This window comes from Miscanthus floridulus, chromosome 8 (genome assembly GCF_019320115.1).
Source record: "Miscanthus floridulus cultivar M001 chromosome 8, ASM1932011v1, whole genome shotgun sequence".
Lineage (NCBI taxonomy): Eukaryota > Viridiplantae > Streptophyta > Magnoliopsida > Poales > Poaceae > Miscanthus > Miscanthus floridulus.
The window spans coordinates 197,912,077-197,929,226 of record NC_089587.1 but is presented as its reverse complement, the minus strand read 5'-3'; the positions used below and the strand labels follow the sequence as shown (position 1 = coordinate 197,929,226).

Here is a 17,150-nt window from a genome sequence, read left to right as displayed (position 1 = left end):
CCCTCGTAAGGAATCCCTCGTAAGGGCCAAGCTCCCAGTCAGGTAACTCTATGGATAGCCTCGGGTCTTCCCCACGTGCAAGTGGGTCTTCGACGTGTCTTTCGGCAAGCCTCTCTCGGATGCTCCCCGCCGTCTTCACTATCAAGCTTTCAGTCAAAACGCCGTGGGCCTTGTTCCCTCCAGTACACGGTGGCGGCCACACCACAAACGCGGTTGGTGTGATCTCGCAAGACTACAAGCCCCTTCGATGTACAACAAAGGTGTGCGCAAGCACCGGGTAGTAAGATGTTTGCAAACCTCACTAAACACTAGGCCTAAACCTAGAGCAAGCGCATAAGCGGTGGTCTAATTAACCTAAGCACTTCGCAAAGCACCTATGCTAATCACCTAATGAAACACTAAGTACTATGCAAGTGGAGATCACTAAAATGGTGTACCAACATCCTAGATATGTTTCCTCAGCTCCACTCACCTCAAATGGCCGGTTGGGGGTCTATTTATAAGCCCCACTAAGAAAGTAGCTGTTGGGGATGAAATTCTACTTTTCTGCTACTGATCGGACGCTCAGGTCATCCTAATCGGACGCGTCCGGTCGTCCCGACCGTTAGAGCCACGATCAACTGATCGGACGCTTCCAGCGTTCGGTCACATGCCACCGGACGCGTCCGGTCGCAATTTCACCGCTCTGGAACCTTTCTGTACTCGATCGGACGTTGTAGTCCAACGTCTGGTCGATTTGCCGCCAGCGTCCGGTCAGTACTAGATGTGTTGCCGGTGATTATGAATAGTACCATCGGTGCGTCCGATCACTTCAGCGTCCGGTCGCTGCTGCTGACGCCTTCTGTTGCCGAGCCTCTTGATCGGAGCGTCCGGTCACCTTTGTGAGCTTGTTTCTTCGTGATCTTGCGTCCGGCTTGGTTCTTATCCTCGTGCTTGGACTTTGCTTGATATCTTAGGTCTTCTCTTGTGCTTCTAAGATCTTGCTTATGGTGTTGATCATCGGATCATCACATCACCTTCATCCAAGTCACGTCTTGCACCCTATTGAACTACAAAACAATCACTTGCAAATTCATTAGTCCAATTTGGTTGTGTTGGTCATCAAACACCAAAATCCAAAGTAAATGGGCCTTGGGTCTATTTTCCTTACAATTAGATTTTGACTAACAACACTGATTGCTTAAGACTGTAGGAACCTAAGCGTAACTAACGCATCCGGTGGTAGTGGAATATATAACAGCCAAGCTAGCCAGTGGACAAAAACTAAAATGTGACAATCTAACTAACTTCATATCTTGATTTTGACTGCTAATCCTTCATTATGCATATAGTACATCAACCATACAAAATTACTTCCAAAGATACTTCCACTAACTCATAAACTCATGTTAATGTTATAGAAAATGTGTCAAGATACATCAAGATGCTCATTTACAAATGCCCCACATATGTGCACACATACTCACGCCTACTCCTATATATGACTCCTATGAGAGACTAGAACGAGAAATCTTGAAATTAACGAAGTCACCATATAATTAGTTTCACATCGCCTATTGCTGAAAGAATAATTAGTTGAAAATATGTGAACTAGAGAAGTCAAGGTTGATATATATGTGCCCTTGACTGAAGAATGACGAGTCATTATGAAGATGATTTGAGGCTTTCTCGGTGCTCTTAACTTATATATACTAGATTAGCCCAATGGCTAACGGCTAACCAGCGGTGTAGTCTTGTATTGTGTCTCTTGTCTTTTGAAGTGCAGGTGATGGATGCAACAGGTTTATCGGCTGGAATGGGTGAATGACAAACAAGGTTCACGACAATGAACCAAAGCGGTGAAGGGCAAGCGAGGAGAGGCTTAGGACTAACGGATCAAGTAAGACCAACGAGGTCACGGACTATCCATATCGCTCACACAAAGAGAAAGAGTGCAAGGAATGAAGAGAATAATGAAGATGGTGTTGGCCAAGTCGAGGACGAGGATGATGGTGTCATGGCTCTTGGCAGAGACCGGACACATGTTTACATTGTGGATGATGAAGATGGCGTAGATCAAGTCAAGAAGGAAGGTGAAGGCATCGAACCTTACCGGAGGTTGAAAACACATCGACATCGGTGAGTCACAACTTGTAGGGTATGCAAGAGGGTTTGCTGGTCTGATCCTCAAAACTAAGCATGAAGGTATTGGTGGTTTGGATCCCAAAACTATTGGCGCATGGGTTTGAGCGATTTAGGCTCAAAACCTGGGTGACAAGTCAGAGGACATGTGTGGTCATCGTAAAGCTTGCATCGAGGCAAAACGAAGTCACGTAGACGTTGGGTCCATCCGATGCATTGACAAAAATCTTAACAGTTTTATCCCTAGGGATAATTGGATTGAGTGCTTCATATAAGAACATTTTGAAGAATAACCAAGTGTCTATATACGGAGAAATAGTAGGTTGTGTGGAGCACTACTTGGGGATTAGGCTCTCCTTTGAGTGGTTGAGAGTTTTCCTTAGGGTTAGAAAGAGAAAGAAAAGGAGAGGCTCTTGTTCTTAAGTTTTGATGTGTTAGGAGTAGCTTGTATCACAACATATAGAGCTAATCCAAAATTTAATTTCATTCTCCATTCCTAAAAAACACTCGCTAATACGATCAGCATTACACTTAACATGAAATGTTGAAGATGTACTTAACAACATCCTTGCATAATTCATTCTCCGCAATACGATATATACGCAGTACATATTGACAAATTAAAGAAGCTGGGTACTCACAACTATATACAACTGAATCAACTGATGCTGTAAATACTAATAAAAAAAACTGATGCTGTAATACTGACATTCCCAAGTTATTACCTGGCCAGAGTCTAGAAACCAAGTGTCTGGTCACACAGGCAAGTAGGCAAGGCAATCCACTGTTTCACCGCATCCTAGAACGACTTGCCATCCGGAGATCACAGCGACCCCACAAGCAAGCGCCCACGGCCGCGCGAGCGTGACCGACCGGCCATGCGTTTCTCTCTCTCTACAGTTCTGCACAACGCACACACGAAGCTAAAAGCACGTGGCATCGGTCGTCCGTTGCAGGCAACCACCGGCAGGTCACGGCCGGTGCGTCCGAAAGGAACGGCTAGTCCGGCTGCACCGGCGCGGCAGCGTCCATCCAGCAGTGATCGTGGGCTCACAGAAGCGGCTCGCTCAGGCTGTCGCCGTCGTACTCTTCGGCCGCCGCCGGAGGTGCCGCCCAGATGGGTGACCAGAGGCCGTCCCTCAGGTCCAGCAGAAGGTCGGGCAAATCGAAGTCGAACAGCACGCTCTCTTCCGTGTTGCTGGCCGCGGCTACCTCCTCCGAACTGGCGGCTGACGACGACGATGGCGTCTCGGCAGCATGATGGGAGGAAGACTCGCATTGCTCTACGTCGGCATCGCGGCATCGACGGCGGCGGCGGCGGCAGCAGCAGCAGCAGCAGCCTTGGCTGCCGCGGCCTGGATGTCGGCGGGCGAGGTGGACGCCGGGCGGGGGAGCTCGTGCGCGAGGTGCGGGAAGTTGAAATGGTCAGACTACCGGCACCAGGTAGCGACAAAGTTGGTGAGTCAGTCACTGTATAGGCTACAGAGTTAGTTAGGAGGTCCTTAACTGAAAAAAAAAATCTGACAAATTCCATCTCTGAAACTCTATGTTACATTATTTGCAAGTGGTATGCAATGGTGAATGGTCAGACTCAGACCGTCAGAGTATAATGAAATGCATTATAGGCCACTGGGCTGACGATTTGTGGCAGTCTGATGCTGAAATTGTATAGTAAACATGTGTCCAGTCCAGACGATTTTCTTCTCGTTTCTTAAGTGCGGCAGGAAGGGGTTTAGACAGACAGGCAAATCGCCCATAGAAAAGTTACGTCTCAACCACTAACCGTTACGTGAGGTGGTGCAGCTGCAGTTAAAAGAAGGGACACGCAACGGCAAGGGGCACGCACAACGTGCACGTGCTGCCCGAAAAAAAATCAGAAACGCATTGAAATTGTGCGTTGAACATCTTATAGAATACGGAGTATATACGTACTTTGAACGGCCGGTCACGCAACCCCTGCTGGGGTTCACTCTCCGTCAGCGTACGCTTGCTCATGCACGTATGCAACATGTTCCCAGAATCCCAGGCCAGTCCCACGTGAGAAACCTGCCTGGATTATTGCGTCTTTCGAGCAAGCCGCATCAAGACTTGCACGAATCGTCGAGACGAATCAACAGTCCGCCCGCCCGTCGTGATCGACAAACGACGCAAGAAAACACATCTCGAGCAGCAAGATTCTCCCAAAAAGCAGCCGAAAAAGATCGCATCTGTTCGAGCGGCCACCTGGCAGATCGGGTGACGACGCGGCGTCGAGCTGAATCACCCCTACACAGTGAACCGGATGCAAAAGCAGCAGCGGCAAGCACGCACAGCGACGTAACAGTAGCACGATATCACGATAGGCCAACCAAAAATGGCGTGGGCAGATGTCAAAATAGCCAAACTATCATCAAACAGAAGAGCACGGACCTCCAAAATAGCCAAACTATCATCAAACGAAGTGCACAGGCGACGCCTGGTTTAAACAAATTCAGATTAAAATTTTAAACATACCTCAGCAGTTTTCGCATCAAAGGGCCACCACCACGGTGCATCACAAATCATTACCACCAACAAACTCAATGTTTCATACACATCAAAATAGTAGCACACAATGACCTGGATACTTTTTAGATGGGTACACAAAACTAAGCCAGTGACGCGTTGCACAGGCGTGCTCAGTAAATTGTAGCTGAATGACCAGGGTTGAATTCTGGGGCTAGATGTTCAAACAAAGAACATGCCATTCTGAGCTCTCTTTTTTTCCTGACACTAGTAACTACACAGTTTCAAGTTCAGAATGGATACATTTTTGCCAAAAAGAATCGAGATAATCAGATGGATAAATCCTGCGGAAATTTTTGGAAAACAGTGTTCTGATGAACCCAAGTTTTTACTGCTGGGCACATTGCACCCTTGGTCCAGCCGCCTCCTCGTCTTCATCATAGGCTTCCTGCCGCTTCTGCTGCTGCCTGCGCCTCATCTCCTCTTCTATGTTGACATCATGCAGGGTGGTCTCCTCACACTGGTCCAGCTCCATGTCCGACAGTTGGCTCCCTGGTTTCGCTGGAAGGATCTTCTCCATTGATTGGCACTGGGCAGGGGAGAGCACACCAGGCTCGGGAAACTCGACGTTGAATTCAACAAACAGACGACCCTTCATGAAAGGACGGCCATGCTGAGGCATACCCTCATCATTAATGGCCTTGTGTTGACCTATTTCAAACAAAATATAATATCAATACATGCAGAACTGAGATTTTATTGGATAGAATAGTTGAGCTCAAAGGAAAATAACACGCAAAAAAGAGATTCAATATATCTTACCTGGTTTAATAACCTCCCCAGGGTTAGATTTGATCAGAAGCTGCCGGCCATCAAGATGAGTAAGAACAAACTGGAAGCCACACAGTGCCTCAGTGAGAGAGATTGTGTGCTCAACATATAAGTCATCATACTTCCTCTTAAATTTTGGATGGTCTTTAAGTTGCAGGACAAAAACAATGTCTCCTGTAACCGTATCAGGCTGAAAAAAAGGGAAAATTCGAACATTAGATAGATACTGACAGCAGGCAGATATGCGCATGCATGTGTAAATTGTAACAGAGACTCACAGCTTCATCAGCTTGACCCTGGAATACAATCTTTTGGCCATGTTGCATTCCTTTCTCCACATGAACCTCCAACACCTTCTTCTCCTGGACTACCTTGTTTCCTTTACAGCTTGGGCATTTATCCTTGTCACTTATGATCTCACCTGAACATCAAACAGCCTCAGGAACAAACTCAGTGGAACAATATTATCAAATGAAAGATAAAACAGCAACTAAAACTGAGTATATGAGATGTGACTTCGGCACTACTACTCGGGAGGAGGAAGATATTAGTTTGGAAGGTCAAATAGTACCTAGGAAGGATACCTTTCGATATTTAGGATCAATGCTACAGAGAGACGGGGATATTGATGAAGATGTTAGCCATAGAATCAAAGCAGGGTGGATGAAGTGGCGCCAAACATCTGGTGTCCTATGTGACAAAAGGGTACCATAGAAGCTAAAAGGCAAGTTTTATAGGACGGCGATTAGACCTGCTATGTTGTATGGTGCAGAATGTTGGCCTACGAAAAGACGACATGTTCAACAGATAAGTGTCGCGGAAATGCGTATGTTGCGTTGGATTTGCGGTCATACAAGAAGGGATCGAGTTCAGAACGATGATATACGTGATAGATTAGGGGTAGCACCAATTGAAGAAAAGCTTGTCCAACACCGGTTGAGATGGTTTGGACATGTCCAATGGAGACCTCCAGAGGCACCAGTGCGTAGTGGAATCCTAAGCCAGGATAGTAACATGAAGAGAGGCAGAGGAAGACCGAAGTTGACTTGGGTAGAGGCAATAAAAGGAGACTTGAAAGGATGGAATATACACAAAGACTTAGCCTTAGATAGGAGTGCTTAGAAAACAGCTATTCACATGCCTGAACCTTGATTGCTTCGGCTGGGTTTCAACTCTAGCCTACCCCAACTTGTTTGAGACTTAAAGGCTTTGTTGTTGTTGTTGTTGTTGTAAAGATAAAACAGCAGCATACCTGATCCTTTGCATTCAGGGCAAACAGTGTTCATCTGTTGGATCATGCCAGGGCCTATCTGCCTTGTGATTGTTCTCATTCCAGCACCACGACAACCATGGCAAGTTCCTGACGCCCCACTCTTTGATCCTTTCCTGAAGGTACAACAGACAGGGAACGGTGAGATCCATACAGATGATTTCAAAAGCAAAGGCAATAGGGCATATTTGGTCGCAATGAAGTAACTACAACTAGTACTAAACCAGACAAACTTGCAGTTTCATCTGAGGGGGATCACCAATTGTGAAATCACTTCTGGTTTGGGCACCAAATAAACTTCATCAAAAGTTATAAAAGGGGAAAATTTGCTGCTTGTGTTACTCTACTGATGATGGAGAAAATTACAAGTTAAGTCCACTACACATTAGAACTAAACAACAGAAACTTCTGACAAATGACAAAACAAAATATATAAGGGATAAAAGGACAAATGTCAATATCAGCAACCATAGATTTTTTTTTCTCATCTTGCACATGGTCACATTATGAATCTTGGATGTTTTAGACATCAAATAATACTCCATAGACTACATCAATCTTTTCAGAAATTTTCCTTGCTAACTTAGTGCCTAAATACAAAGATGCATGCATCTTTCCATGGTTTATTGCACTTAATATTTGGATTAATTGCGAGAGAAACATCTGGAGCAATAGAACATTGGAACCCTTCATGAGTTGCAGCAGAAATCCAACTGTACACTTTTGTTCTGAGACAGAATGTTAAGTACAAATCATGATATATATAATGCAGGTGAATGAAAAAAAAAAGTGAAATGACAACATCATGAGTATTCATAAATGTCACAAAAATGTGTTTATGGCCCTTAGGGCAGTCCCAACCCTGAAACTATTTATTAGTTTCTATAACTGCCACCTCATCTAGACAGTAGACACTAGCTTAGAAACTGCCCCCTCCAACGTGTCGTTTCATCATGTGGGTCCCCATAAAATTCTGGCAAATCGTCTCCTGTTTCTACCCCATCCACATCTTTCTCCCGTCCGCATATTCCTCGGTGTCTCAAGCGGGGCAGGCGGCAATGGCCGGTGCATGGGGCACGCGCGATGAGTAGCGGGCCAGTGCACAAGGGCAGCCACAGTGGCTTGCAGCGCGGCGTGCAGCAGCCAGTGTGCGGCAACGGCCTCCGGCGCAGCGGCGAGTACCAGCGTGTGCGCGGGGGCGGCCTGCTGCACGGCGGCAAGCACACGCATCGATGGCTGCTCTCCAGCATGGCGAGCGCTAGGGGCAGGACGCAAGGGTACGGCCTGCCAGCAAGGGGCATGGGCGGCGCGCGAGCACGGTCGGTGATGGGTTGTCGAAATCTAACCAGACAGCAACCATTGCGAGTGTGATCGGCGGAAGCTGGCCTATATGGACACCGACAAGCATTACGGTGGCCTATATCGAAACCGGCGAGCGTGATCGGCGGAAGCTGGCTGGCACAAGCGGTTGTGATCTCCATGGCATGGGAAGTGGCGACGTCTTGGCGTGGGCGGAGGTGCGGCATTGATGCACACGTCCTTGCTTGGTGGCGAAAGCGGTAAAGAAACAACCACCCGTCTCCAACGCAAGAATCATCGTTTCTCCTGGCGTTGGAAGATGGGACAGGACGACTCGATTTCCTGGTTGAGAAACCGTTTCTTGGATTTGTATTCTGTGTCCTCGTTTATTCTCCTGCCATGTCAGCGTTTTGCATACGTGGCATAGTCATTTATTGCCATCCCGTGTTGGGACTGCCCTTAATGCTTTTCATGAGCCAGGATTTCGGGGAGCAACCAATGAGAATATGAAGTCCATAATAATCTACCGAAATTCAATTCCAGCCACAAAAATAACCATTTTGTAACTTCAAATAATTATCATAGCTAAATACTAAAAATTTTGTGGTAGACCAAGAAAATTTAAGATTTCAATGGAAAGTAAAGTTGAATGTAAAAGTTTATGACCATATCCTATAACAGAGAAGCAACTTGACAGGCTAAAAGTTCAAAAGAAGAGATTATTGCATAGACCCAAAAGAACTATGCTCCCAGTCATATTACTATTAGAGTGTTGCTTTCTCTGTAGACCAGAAAACACTACTTTCAGCAACCACAGCAGGAGATAAGAAAGTTCAACACAACAAACTAGAGTGCATAGAAAATTGCAAATGTAGACCTCTTCTTGTGAAACAAAGCTATGCTACATAGTCCCTACCATACCACCCTCCCATGAAATACTCAATGTATGGTAATGTTCATGTCTGATTTTTTATTACATTAAATTCAACATTGAACACACATAAGTGAAAGACACTAAGCCAGTGATGCATCATTTGAAAGTTGCGACATTAGTATATTTGCACCATTCACCACATATCAACACAGCAAAACTGTTCATCAAAAGACAATTTATCTATTGAGAACAAAGAAAAACTTACCCCTTGCACTTGGAGCACAAAGCACTCCGCGATAAAGATAGTTTCTTGGTTGTCCCATTATACAGATCTTCTAAGGAAACCTTCATAGTATGCACCACATCTTCACCACGCTTTTGTCTGCGTCCTCTTGAGCCACCTATTAAACATAAACCGATATATAAACATTGCAGTATTTTAATCTAAAAGGGAAGCATGAAGCAATGATATATACAAACAACACCACAAGATATTTTGATTACCACCAAAGGTGCTAGAACCCGGAAAAAGTTGCTCAAAAATGTCGAATGGGCTATGGAAATCACTGCTGCTGCCTCCTCCCATTCCCTCCTTAAGGGCATCTTCTCCATACTGGTCATAGATCTCCCTCTTCTCCGGGTCGCTAAGAACATCATAAGCTTGAGACAACTCTTTAAACTGCCCAGTTCATCAAGAAAAACCTGGCGATGAGAACACCTACAATTGCACATACTAAGATAATAGTACAGAACAAATGTGAACAGAACAAACCTTCTCAGGGTCTCCACCCTTATCAGGATGGTTTTTTATGGCAGCTTTTCTGTAAGCTTTCTTTAGCTCATCCTGACTTGAGGTCTTAGACACACCAAGAACCTCGTAATACTTGGTATTGTTACTGCTCTTCCTTGGCATGCGTCCAAACATGGTTGATAATAGGTACTTGCTATGAACAGAAAACTCGAATCAAATCAAGCGATTAATAATAATACATGATAAAAAGTGCCAGTACTTTTCAAAAGAGAAGGTACTCTATAGTAGTGAACTTACAATAAAATATCGCCTTACCAAAAACAAGGAACGGCAAAAGATATATATACGAGGACTGAACCACGGGCGGACCAGACTAGCGGCATAGGGGTTCAGTTAAACGCACGAAAAAAATTGGAGGATATGCTGCTATTACTACGCTACCGCCCAAAACACGAACCCATAACACACTAGACGGATCGACGCATCCATACCAGATCGAAAGATTTGACAACTCGCAGCAAACAACGGATTATTCCACAGAACGAACCAAAAGATGCATCCAGGTGAGCTAGGGTTTCCTTACCAGCAAAGGAATAAGTCAGTTCGAGCAAGGATGGATCTCCACCGCACGCCGGCCCGCGGTGAGCGGGGCAAGGGCGAGGGCGACGACGCGGGGAGGACGAGAGGCGGCGCGGCAGCGGAAGGGCGCCTGGATCTGTAGAGGCGTGTACGGAGCGGAGACGCCTATAATAAGAGTTGGGACAGGAAGGGACGAGTCGTAGTACATGGGCTGGATTGGTGGGTGATATAGCCCGGCCCAAATATATATACTCCAGTACAACTTGATTGAGTTGCACCATGGGCTGAGAGTGGGTCATCCTAAAATGTCTCGTCACTCGTCAGTCCATGTCCATCTTACTACTACTTCCATAATAAAGGAAAAAGGAAGATCAAATTTACATTTCTAAATTATCGTCACAGTCGGTTTTTATCTTTGAAATTCATAATTAGATTAGACTTCTTACCTCTTCAACTTAAAAGCATTTAAATTGTCTTCCTACTCTAGTTTGAAGTAGTTTGAAGATGGTTTTGTCCTCTTTTTAGTTAAAAAAAACTAGTAAATACTTGATAAAGTTTTAAAACCACAAAAATATCATTAAGCTTTTAAAAATTCTGAGAAAACTCCTAGAGACAGATTGAGATATGAAAAATCCAAATATAATATTTATAATTCTTTGAAAATATCTCTACAAACTTCCAAAAAAATGATTCACAATAGAAAAAGAAAATCCAAAAAGGTCTAGAAAAGTAGCGGGAAGGGGGGAAGCAGAGGAGGGGAACGGGAAGGGGATGACGGGTGGGTCTAGCTGTCCCACTCGTGAAAGGTCCTGATTGCTAGAGGGGGTGAAAGGTCCTAATATGACTAGAGGGGGGGTGAATAGCCTATTTTAGAAATCTACAAATCAAGTAGAGCAATTTGATTAGTATGACAAATAGCGTAATGCAAACTTGCTCTAGCTCTACAAGGGTTGCAAGTCATCTATCCAACAATTCTAGTTGTAATGATTACTTAGGCACACAACTTCCAATGTAATTACTCACTAAGAGCTCTCAATCTTGCTACTCAAAAGATCTCAACTAATATAAATGTAAATAATAAAGCAAGCTCTTAATTCTAATTACACTAAAGAGCTTGTATCAACTAGTTTGCAAGAATATAAATAAGTGAGTAGGGTGATTATACCGACGTGTAGGGGATGAACCAATCATAAGAAGAGTATATAGTCAATCACCGGGAGAATGCCAAAGACAAGAGACAATCGATTTTCTCCCGAGGTTCATGTACTTACCAACACGCTACGTCCCCGTTGTGTCGACCAACACTTGGTGGTTCGGCGGCTAAGAGGTGTTTCACAAACCTCGTCCACACGATTGGACACCGCAAGAACCGACCACAAGTGAGGTAACTCAATGACACGAGCAATTTACTAGAGTTACCTTTCGGCGCTCCGCCGGGAAAGGTACAACTCCCCTCACAATCACCGGAGACGGCCACGAACAATCACCAACCCATGCCGATCCTCCACCACTACACCGAGCCATCTAGGTGGTGGCAATCACCAAGAGTAACAAGCGAAATCCACAGCGCAACACGAATACCAAGTGCCTCTAGATGCAATCACTCAAGCAATGCACTTGGATTCTCTCCCAATCTCACAAAGGTGATGAATCAATGATGGAGATGAGTGGGAGGACTTTGGCTAAGCTCACAAGGTTGCTATGTCAATGAAAATGTGCAAGAGAGCCCCCTTGAGCCGGCCATAGGGCTATAAATAGAGCCCCAATCAAATAGAGCCGTTATACCCCTTCACTAGGCAAAACGCGCTCTGACCGGACGCTCCGGTCATACTGACCGGACCTTGGACTCAGCGTCCGGTCCACTAATTCATGCCACGTGTCACTAGCTTCAAACGCTGTTCATCAGATTTCAACGGCTACATAGTTGACCAGACGCTCCGGCAAAACTGACCGGACGCTGAAGCCCCAGCGTCCGGTCGTTTCCAGTAAGCTCCCCGAGGCGTATTTTTTCGACCGGACGCATCCGGTCCACCTTGACCGGACACAGACCAGCGTCCGGTGCAATACCCTAGGTACTATGCAGACCCGTCAGTTTGACCGGACGCACGCTGCCAGCGTCCGGTGCTTTCAGACCCAGCGTCCGGTCAGTTGACCGACGCCAGCGTCTTCGTGATCAACTCGTTTTCACTTCTAACTTCTTCACCCTTGCTCTAATATGCCAACCACCAAGTGTATCATCTTGTGCACATGTGTTAGCATATTTTCACAAACATTTTCAAGGGTGTTAGTACTCCACTAGATCCTAAATGCATATGCAATGAATTAGAGCATCTAGTGGCACTTTGATAACCGCATTTCGATACGAGTTTCACTTCTCTTAATAGTACGGCTATCTATCCTAAATGTGATCACACTCACTAAGTGTCTTGATCACTAAAACAAAATGGCTCCTATATTTTATACATTTGCCTTGAGCCTTTTGTTTTTCTCTTTCTTCTTTTCCAAGTTTAAGCATTTGACCATCACCATGCCATCACCATTGTCATGATCTTCACCATGCCACAAAAATATAGGAGACAATTTCTACCAAATGATGCTAAGGTATAAGAGATGGACCTTTGAAGCGTGATACCAATCGGAGTGCACCAATATACCATCCTTAGCACCATTAGTAACTAGACATATACAAGAACTAGAATACCCCGTGAGATCAACATTACATGCAAGGGTCTAGTTTTCATAGAATGAACATAAGTCTAGTTACTTAGCCTATGCATGCTAGTTTTTCATTTTAACATTCAAACCTACAACTAGCATACACCACACAAGCATGAATATTTGAAATTAAAACTTATGTCATGCAAGCAAACATATGTAATGCTCATTCAAGTGCACCATACAAGTTTATGAGCTTGCTCCCCCTATTTGTATGCTCAAAATTTGAATTGATCCTCTTCTTTTGCCATATATTATCATTATCTCTCCCCCTTTATTTCACTATCTTTGTACACTATTTTTCCCCCTTTGTCATCAATGACTACAAAGGCTTAAAGTATAGATAGGGTAGGATTAATAATGTCAACAATTTGCATAAAAGGTGGCCTCAAATTATAGATATGTTGGGGTGAGACCATGTGAAATGAGGATCATTTTTCCAATTTGGTTCAATCTAGATTACTTGCAAAAGATATTTAACTCGGTTTGATCCAAGGACAAGCTTCTTCACACCTCCAAATAAGGGTTATCTTGTATCATGTTGAGTTAAACACTTATAGCTCATTTTCTAAATCAAACACAAGGTTTATAAGCCCACAAACATGTCATATGCTACCACTAGATCATTTCAAATATACAAGCAATAGTGGTACCATACAAGCATCAAATTCATTTGATTTTTATGAATGAGCCTATTCAAATGTGAAATATGTCTAGATGCACTAATCATGTCCTTAGCAAGGATGTATTGCCATGCCAATCAACTTTTACCTTGGATTGCTCGAAGGAGAGACATATCATATAATGGGGTGCATCAACACATATTGGAGAAGTCAAGTATGTTCAATTCATTCCTTAGCTTGCAAAACCTCTTCTCATCAAGTGACTTGGTGAATATGTCGGTAAGTTGATCTTCGGTGCCCACACTCTCTATGCAAATGTCCCCTTTTTGTTGGTGATCTCTTATGAAATGATGGCGGACATCAATATGCTTTGTTCTTGAGTGTTGAACCGGGTTGTTGGTGAGTTTTACGGCACTTTCATTGTCATATAGCAATGGCACTTGCTTGAACTTGATTCCAAAGTCACTCAAGGTAGCCTTCATCCAAAGTAATTGAGCACAACAACTACCGGCCGAAATGTACTCCGCTTTGGCGGTTGAAAGTGCTACACTATTTTACTTCTTTGATAACCAAGATACAAGTGATCTTCCCAATAGTTGACATGTGCCCGATGTGCTCTTTCTCTCAACTTTGCATTCCGCATAATCGAAATTCGAATATCCAATCAACTCAAATCTTGCTCCTTTGGGATACCATAATCCAACATGTTGTGTATGCTTCAAGTACCTCAAAATTCTCTTTGTTGCCTTCAAATGACTTTCTCTTGGTGAGGCTTAAAATCTAGCACACATGCATACACTAAACATCACATCCGGACTTGATGCGGTCACATAGAGTAAACTTCCAATCATAGACCGATACATCTTTTGATCCACCATGTTGCCACTAGCATCACTATCCAAGCTTCCACTTATACCCATTGGTGTACTAATAGCTTTACTCTTATCCATTTCAAACTTTTTAAGCATGTCCTTTATATACTTGCCTTGACTCATAAATGTGTCATTCTTCATTTGCTTGATTTGAAGACCAAGGAAGTAACTAAGTTCTTTAATAATAGACATCTCAAACTCACTTGCCATCATCTTGCCAAACTCCTCACAAAATTCTTGATTTGTTGATCCAAAGATGATATCATCAACATAGATTTGCATTACAAACAAGTCATTTCTAAGCTACTTGGTGAAGAGAGTGGTGTCAACCTTTCCCATCTTGAATCCCTTAGAGAGTAGGAAATCCCTCAATCTTTCATACCATGATCTAGGTGCTTATTTCAATCCATACAAAGCTTTTCTCAACTTGTAGACATGGTTGGGTTTCTTCTCATCTTTAAAACCGGGAGGTTGCTCAACATACATAAGCTCATTGATGTACCCATTGAGAAATACACTCTTCACATCCATTTGATACAACTTGATGTTGTGGGCATATGCATAAGCTAGCAAGATCCTAATTGCTTTCAATCTTGCAACCGAGGCATATGTTTTTCCAAAGTCAAGACCTTCAACTTGAGTGTAACCTTGAGCCACTAATCTTGCTTTGTTCCTTATTACTATCCCATCTTGATCTTGCTTGTTCCGAAAGACCTGCTTAGTTCCAATCACATTATGATCCTTAGGCCTCTCAACTAAATCACATACTTGGTTTCTTGTGAAGTTGTTTAGCTCTTCATGCATAGCATTTATCTAATCAACATCCCTCAAAGCTTTATCTATCTTCTTAGGTTTAATGGATGACACAAATAATAAATGCTCACAAAATGAAGCAAATCTTGATCTTGTTTGCACACCTCTTGAAATATCACCAATGATAGTGTCTAATGGATGATCTCTTGCAACATTGGTTGGTTGAAGCACTTGCACTTGATTGCTTGCATTAGATTGATCACTTGGTTGAGATGATGAACTAGCCATTTGTTGATCTTGCACATTGCCATTACTAGTGCTTGCTTGAATTTGATCATGAGAACCACTAGCTTACACATTTGAGTTAGAGAGCACTTGATTCTTGTCGTCTTCAATATCAATCACCTCTCTAGGCCTTAACTCACTAATGTTCATGTTCTTCATTGCATTGACCAATTGAGTGCCTCTTACATCATCTAGATTCTTATCTTCCTCTTGGGAACCATTTGTTTCATCAAACTCCATATCATGAACCTCCTCAAGAATACCACTAGCCAAATTCGAAACTCTATAAGCCTTGCTAGTAGTGGAGTAACCAAGCAAGAAACCTTCATCGCATTTCTTTTCAAACTTGCTCAATCTAGTACCTTTCTTCAATATATAGCATTTACAACCAAAAACCCGAAAGTACGCTATGTTGGGCTTTCTTCCATTCAATAGCTCATAAGGTGTCTTTTTCATCATAGGGTGACAATAGAATCGGTTGCTATAGTAGCAAGCCGTGTTGATTGCTTTAGCCCAAAATGAATGACTCACATTGTACTCACTCAACATTGATCTTGCCATATCAATCAAGGTTCTATTCTTTCTTTCAACTAGCCCATTTGATTGAGGAGTATACTTGGCCAAGAATTGATGTCTAATTCCAAATTCATCACACAACTCATCAATTCTAGTGTTCTTGAATTCACTACCATTGTCACTTCTAACTTTCTTGATTATTGTTTCAAACTCATTGTGAATGCCTTTGACAAATGATTTGAATGTTGCAAACACATCACTCTTGTCACAAAGAAAGAAGACCCATGTGTATCTAGTGAAATCATCCACAATCACAAATCCATATTTGTTTCCACCAATGCTAGTGTATGTGGTTGGTCCAAACAAGTCCATATGCATCAACTCAAATGCCTTAGATGTGCTCATCATGCTCTTCTTAGGATGTGTGTTACCGACTTGTTTTCCGGCTTGACATGCACTACATAGCTTATCCTTCTCAAATGTGATATCTTTCAAGCCTCTAAGTCATGCTTAATCAACTTATTCAATTGTTTCATTCCAACATGACCAAACTTTCTATGCCGTAACCAACCCATGCTAGACTTAGTGATCAAACATGTTGATAATTGAGCTTCTCTAGCATTAAAATCAACTAAATATAGATTCTCATATCTAAATCCTTTGAATATCAAGTTAGAGCCATCTACACTTATGATCTCTATATCATCCACACCAAATATGCACTTAAAACCAAGATCACACAATTGAGCTACCAACAATAGATTGAAGTTCAAGCTCTCTACTAGTAGCACATTGAAAATGCTCAAATCATTGGATATTGCAATCTTACCAAGCCCTTTGACCTTGCCTTTGCCATTGTCACCAAATGTGATACTATCAATCCCATTGCTCTTGCTTTCATTGATTGAATTGAACATTCTTGAATCACCGGTCATGTGTTATATGCACCCACTATCAAGCACCCAATGCCTTCCTCTGGCTTTATAATTTACCTACAAAAAAAGATCAATTCTTTTTAGGTACCCAAACTTGCTTGGGTCCTTGTAGGTTAGTCACCAAGGTCTTTGGTACCCAAATGGCCTTCTTCTTTGGGCCCACAATTGGTGTACCAATGAACTTAGCCTTCACACCATTGGCACCCTTATAAAGCATGTAACAAGAATCAAATTTGATTGAG

The 17,150-nt window shown here is 43.3% G+C and overlaps 1 protein-coding gene across 1 annotated transcript; it reads right to left on the bottom strand.

Moving 5' to 3' along the window:
• Positions 1-4,664: 4,664 nt before the first annotated feature.
• LOC136477879 (chaperone protein dnaJ A6-like) lies at positions 4,665-10,385 on the bottom strand. The gene is made up of 8 exons (XM_066476135.1): positions 10,214-10,385; positions 9,652-9,823; positions 9,384-9,558; positions 9,145-9,280; positions 6,689-6,822; positions 5,715-5,857; positions 5,428-5,626; positions 4,665-5,316 (listed from the first exon to the last, which is right to left on the bottom strand). The coding sequence occupies exons 2-8, from the start codon at positions 9,802-9,804 to the stop codon at positions 4,994-4,996; spliced, it is 1,263 nt and encodes a 420-aa protein (XP_066332232.1). The 5' UTR covers positions 9,805-9,823; positions 10,214-10,385; the 3' UTR covers positions 4,665-4,993.
• Positions 10,386-17,150: the final 6,765 nt, after the last annotated feature.

Excerpts from the sequence above, each read along its gene's own strand:
- LOC136477879 (XM_066476135.1), bottom strand. The coding sequence starts at position 9,804 with ATGTTTGGACGCATGCCAAGGAAGAGCAGTAACAATACCAAGTATTAC. Across the intron at positions 9,559-9,651 it reads AGGGTGGAGACCCTGAGAAG|TTTAAAGAGTTGTCTCAAGC; the intron begins GTTTGTTCTGTT and ends TGAACTGGGCAG. Across the intron at positions 5,317-5,427 it reads TGGGGAGGTTATTAAACCAG|GTCAACACAAGGCCATTAAT; the intron begins GTAAGATATATT and ends TGTTTGAAATAG.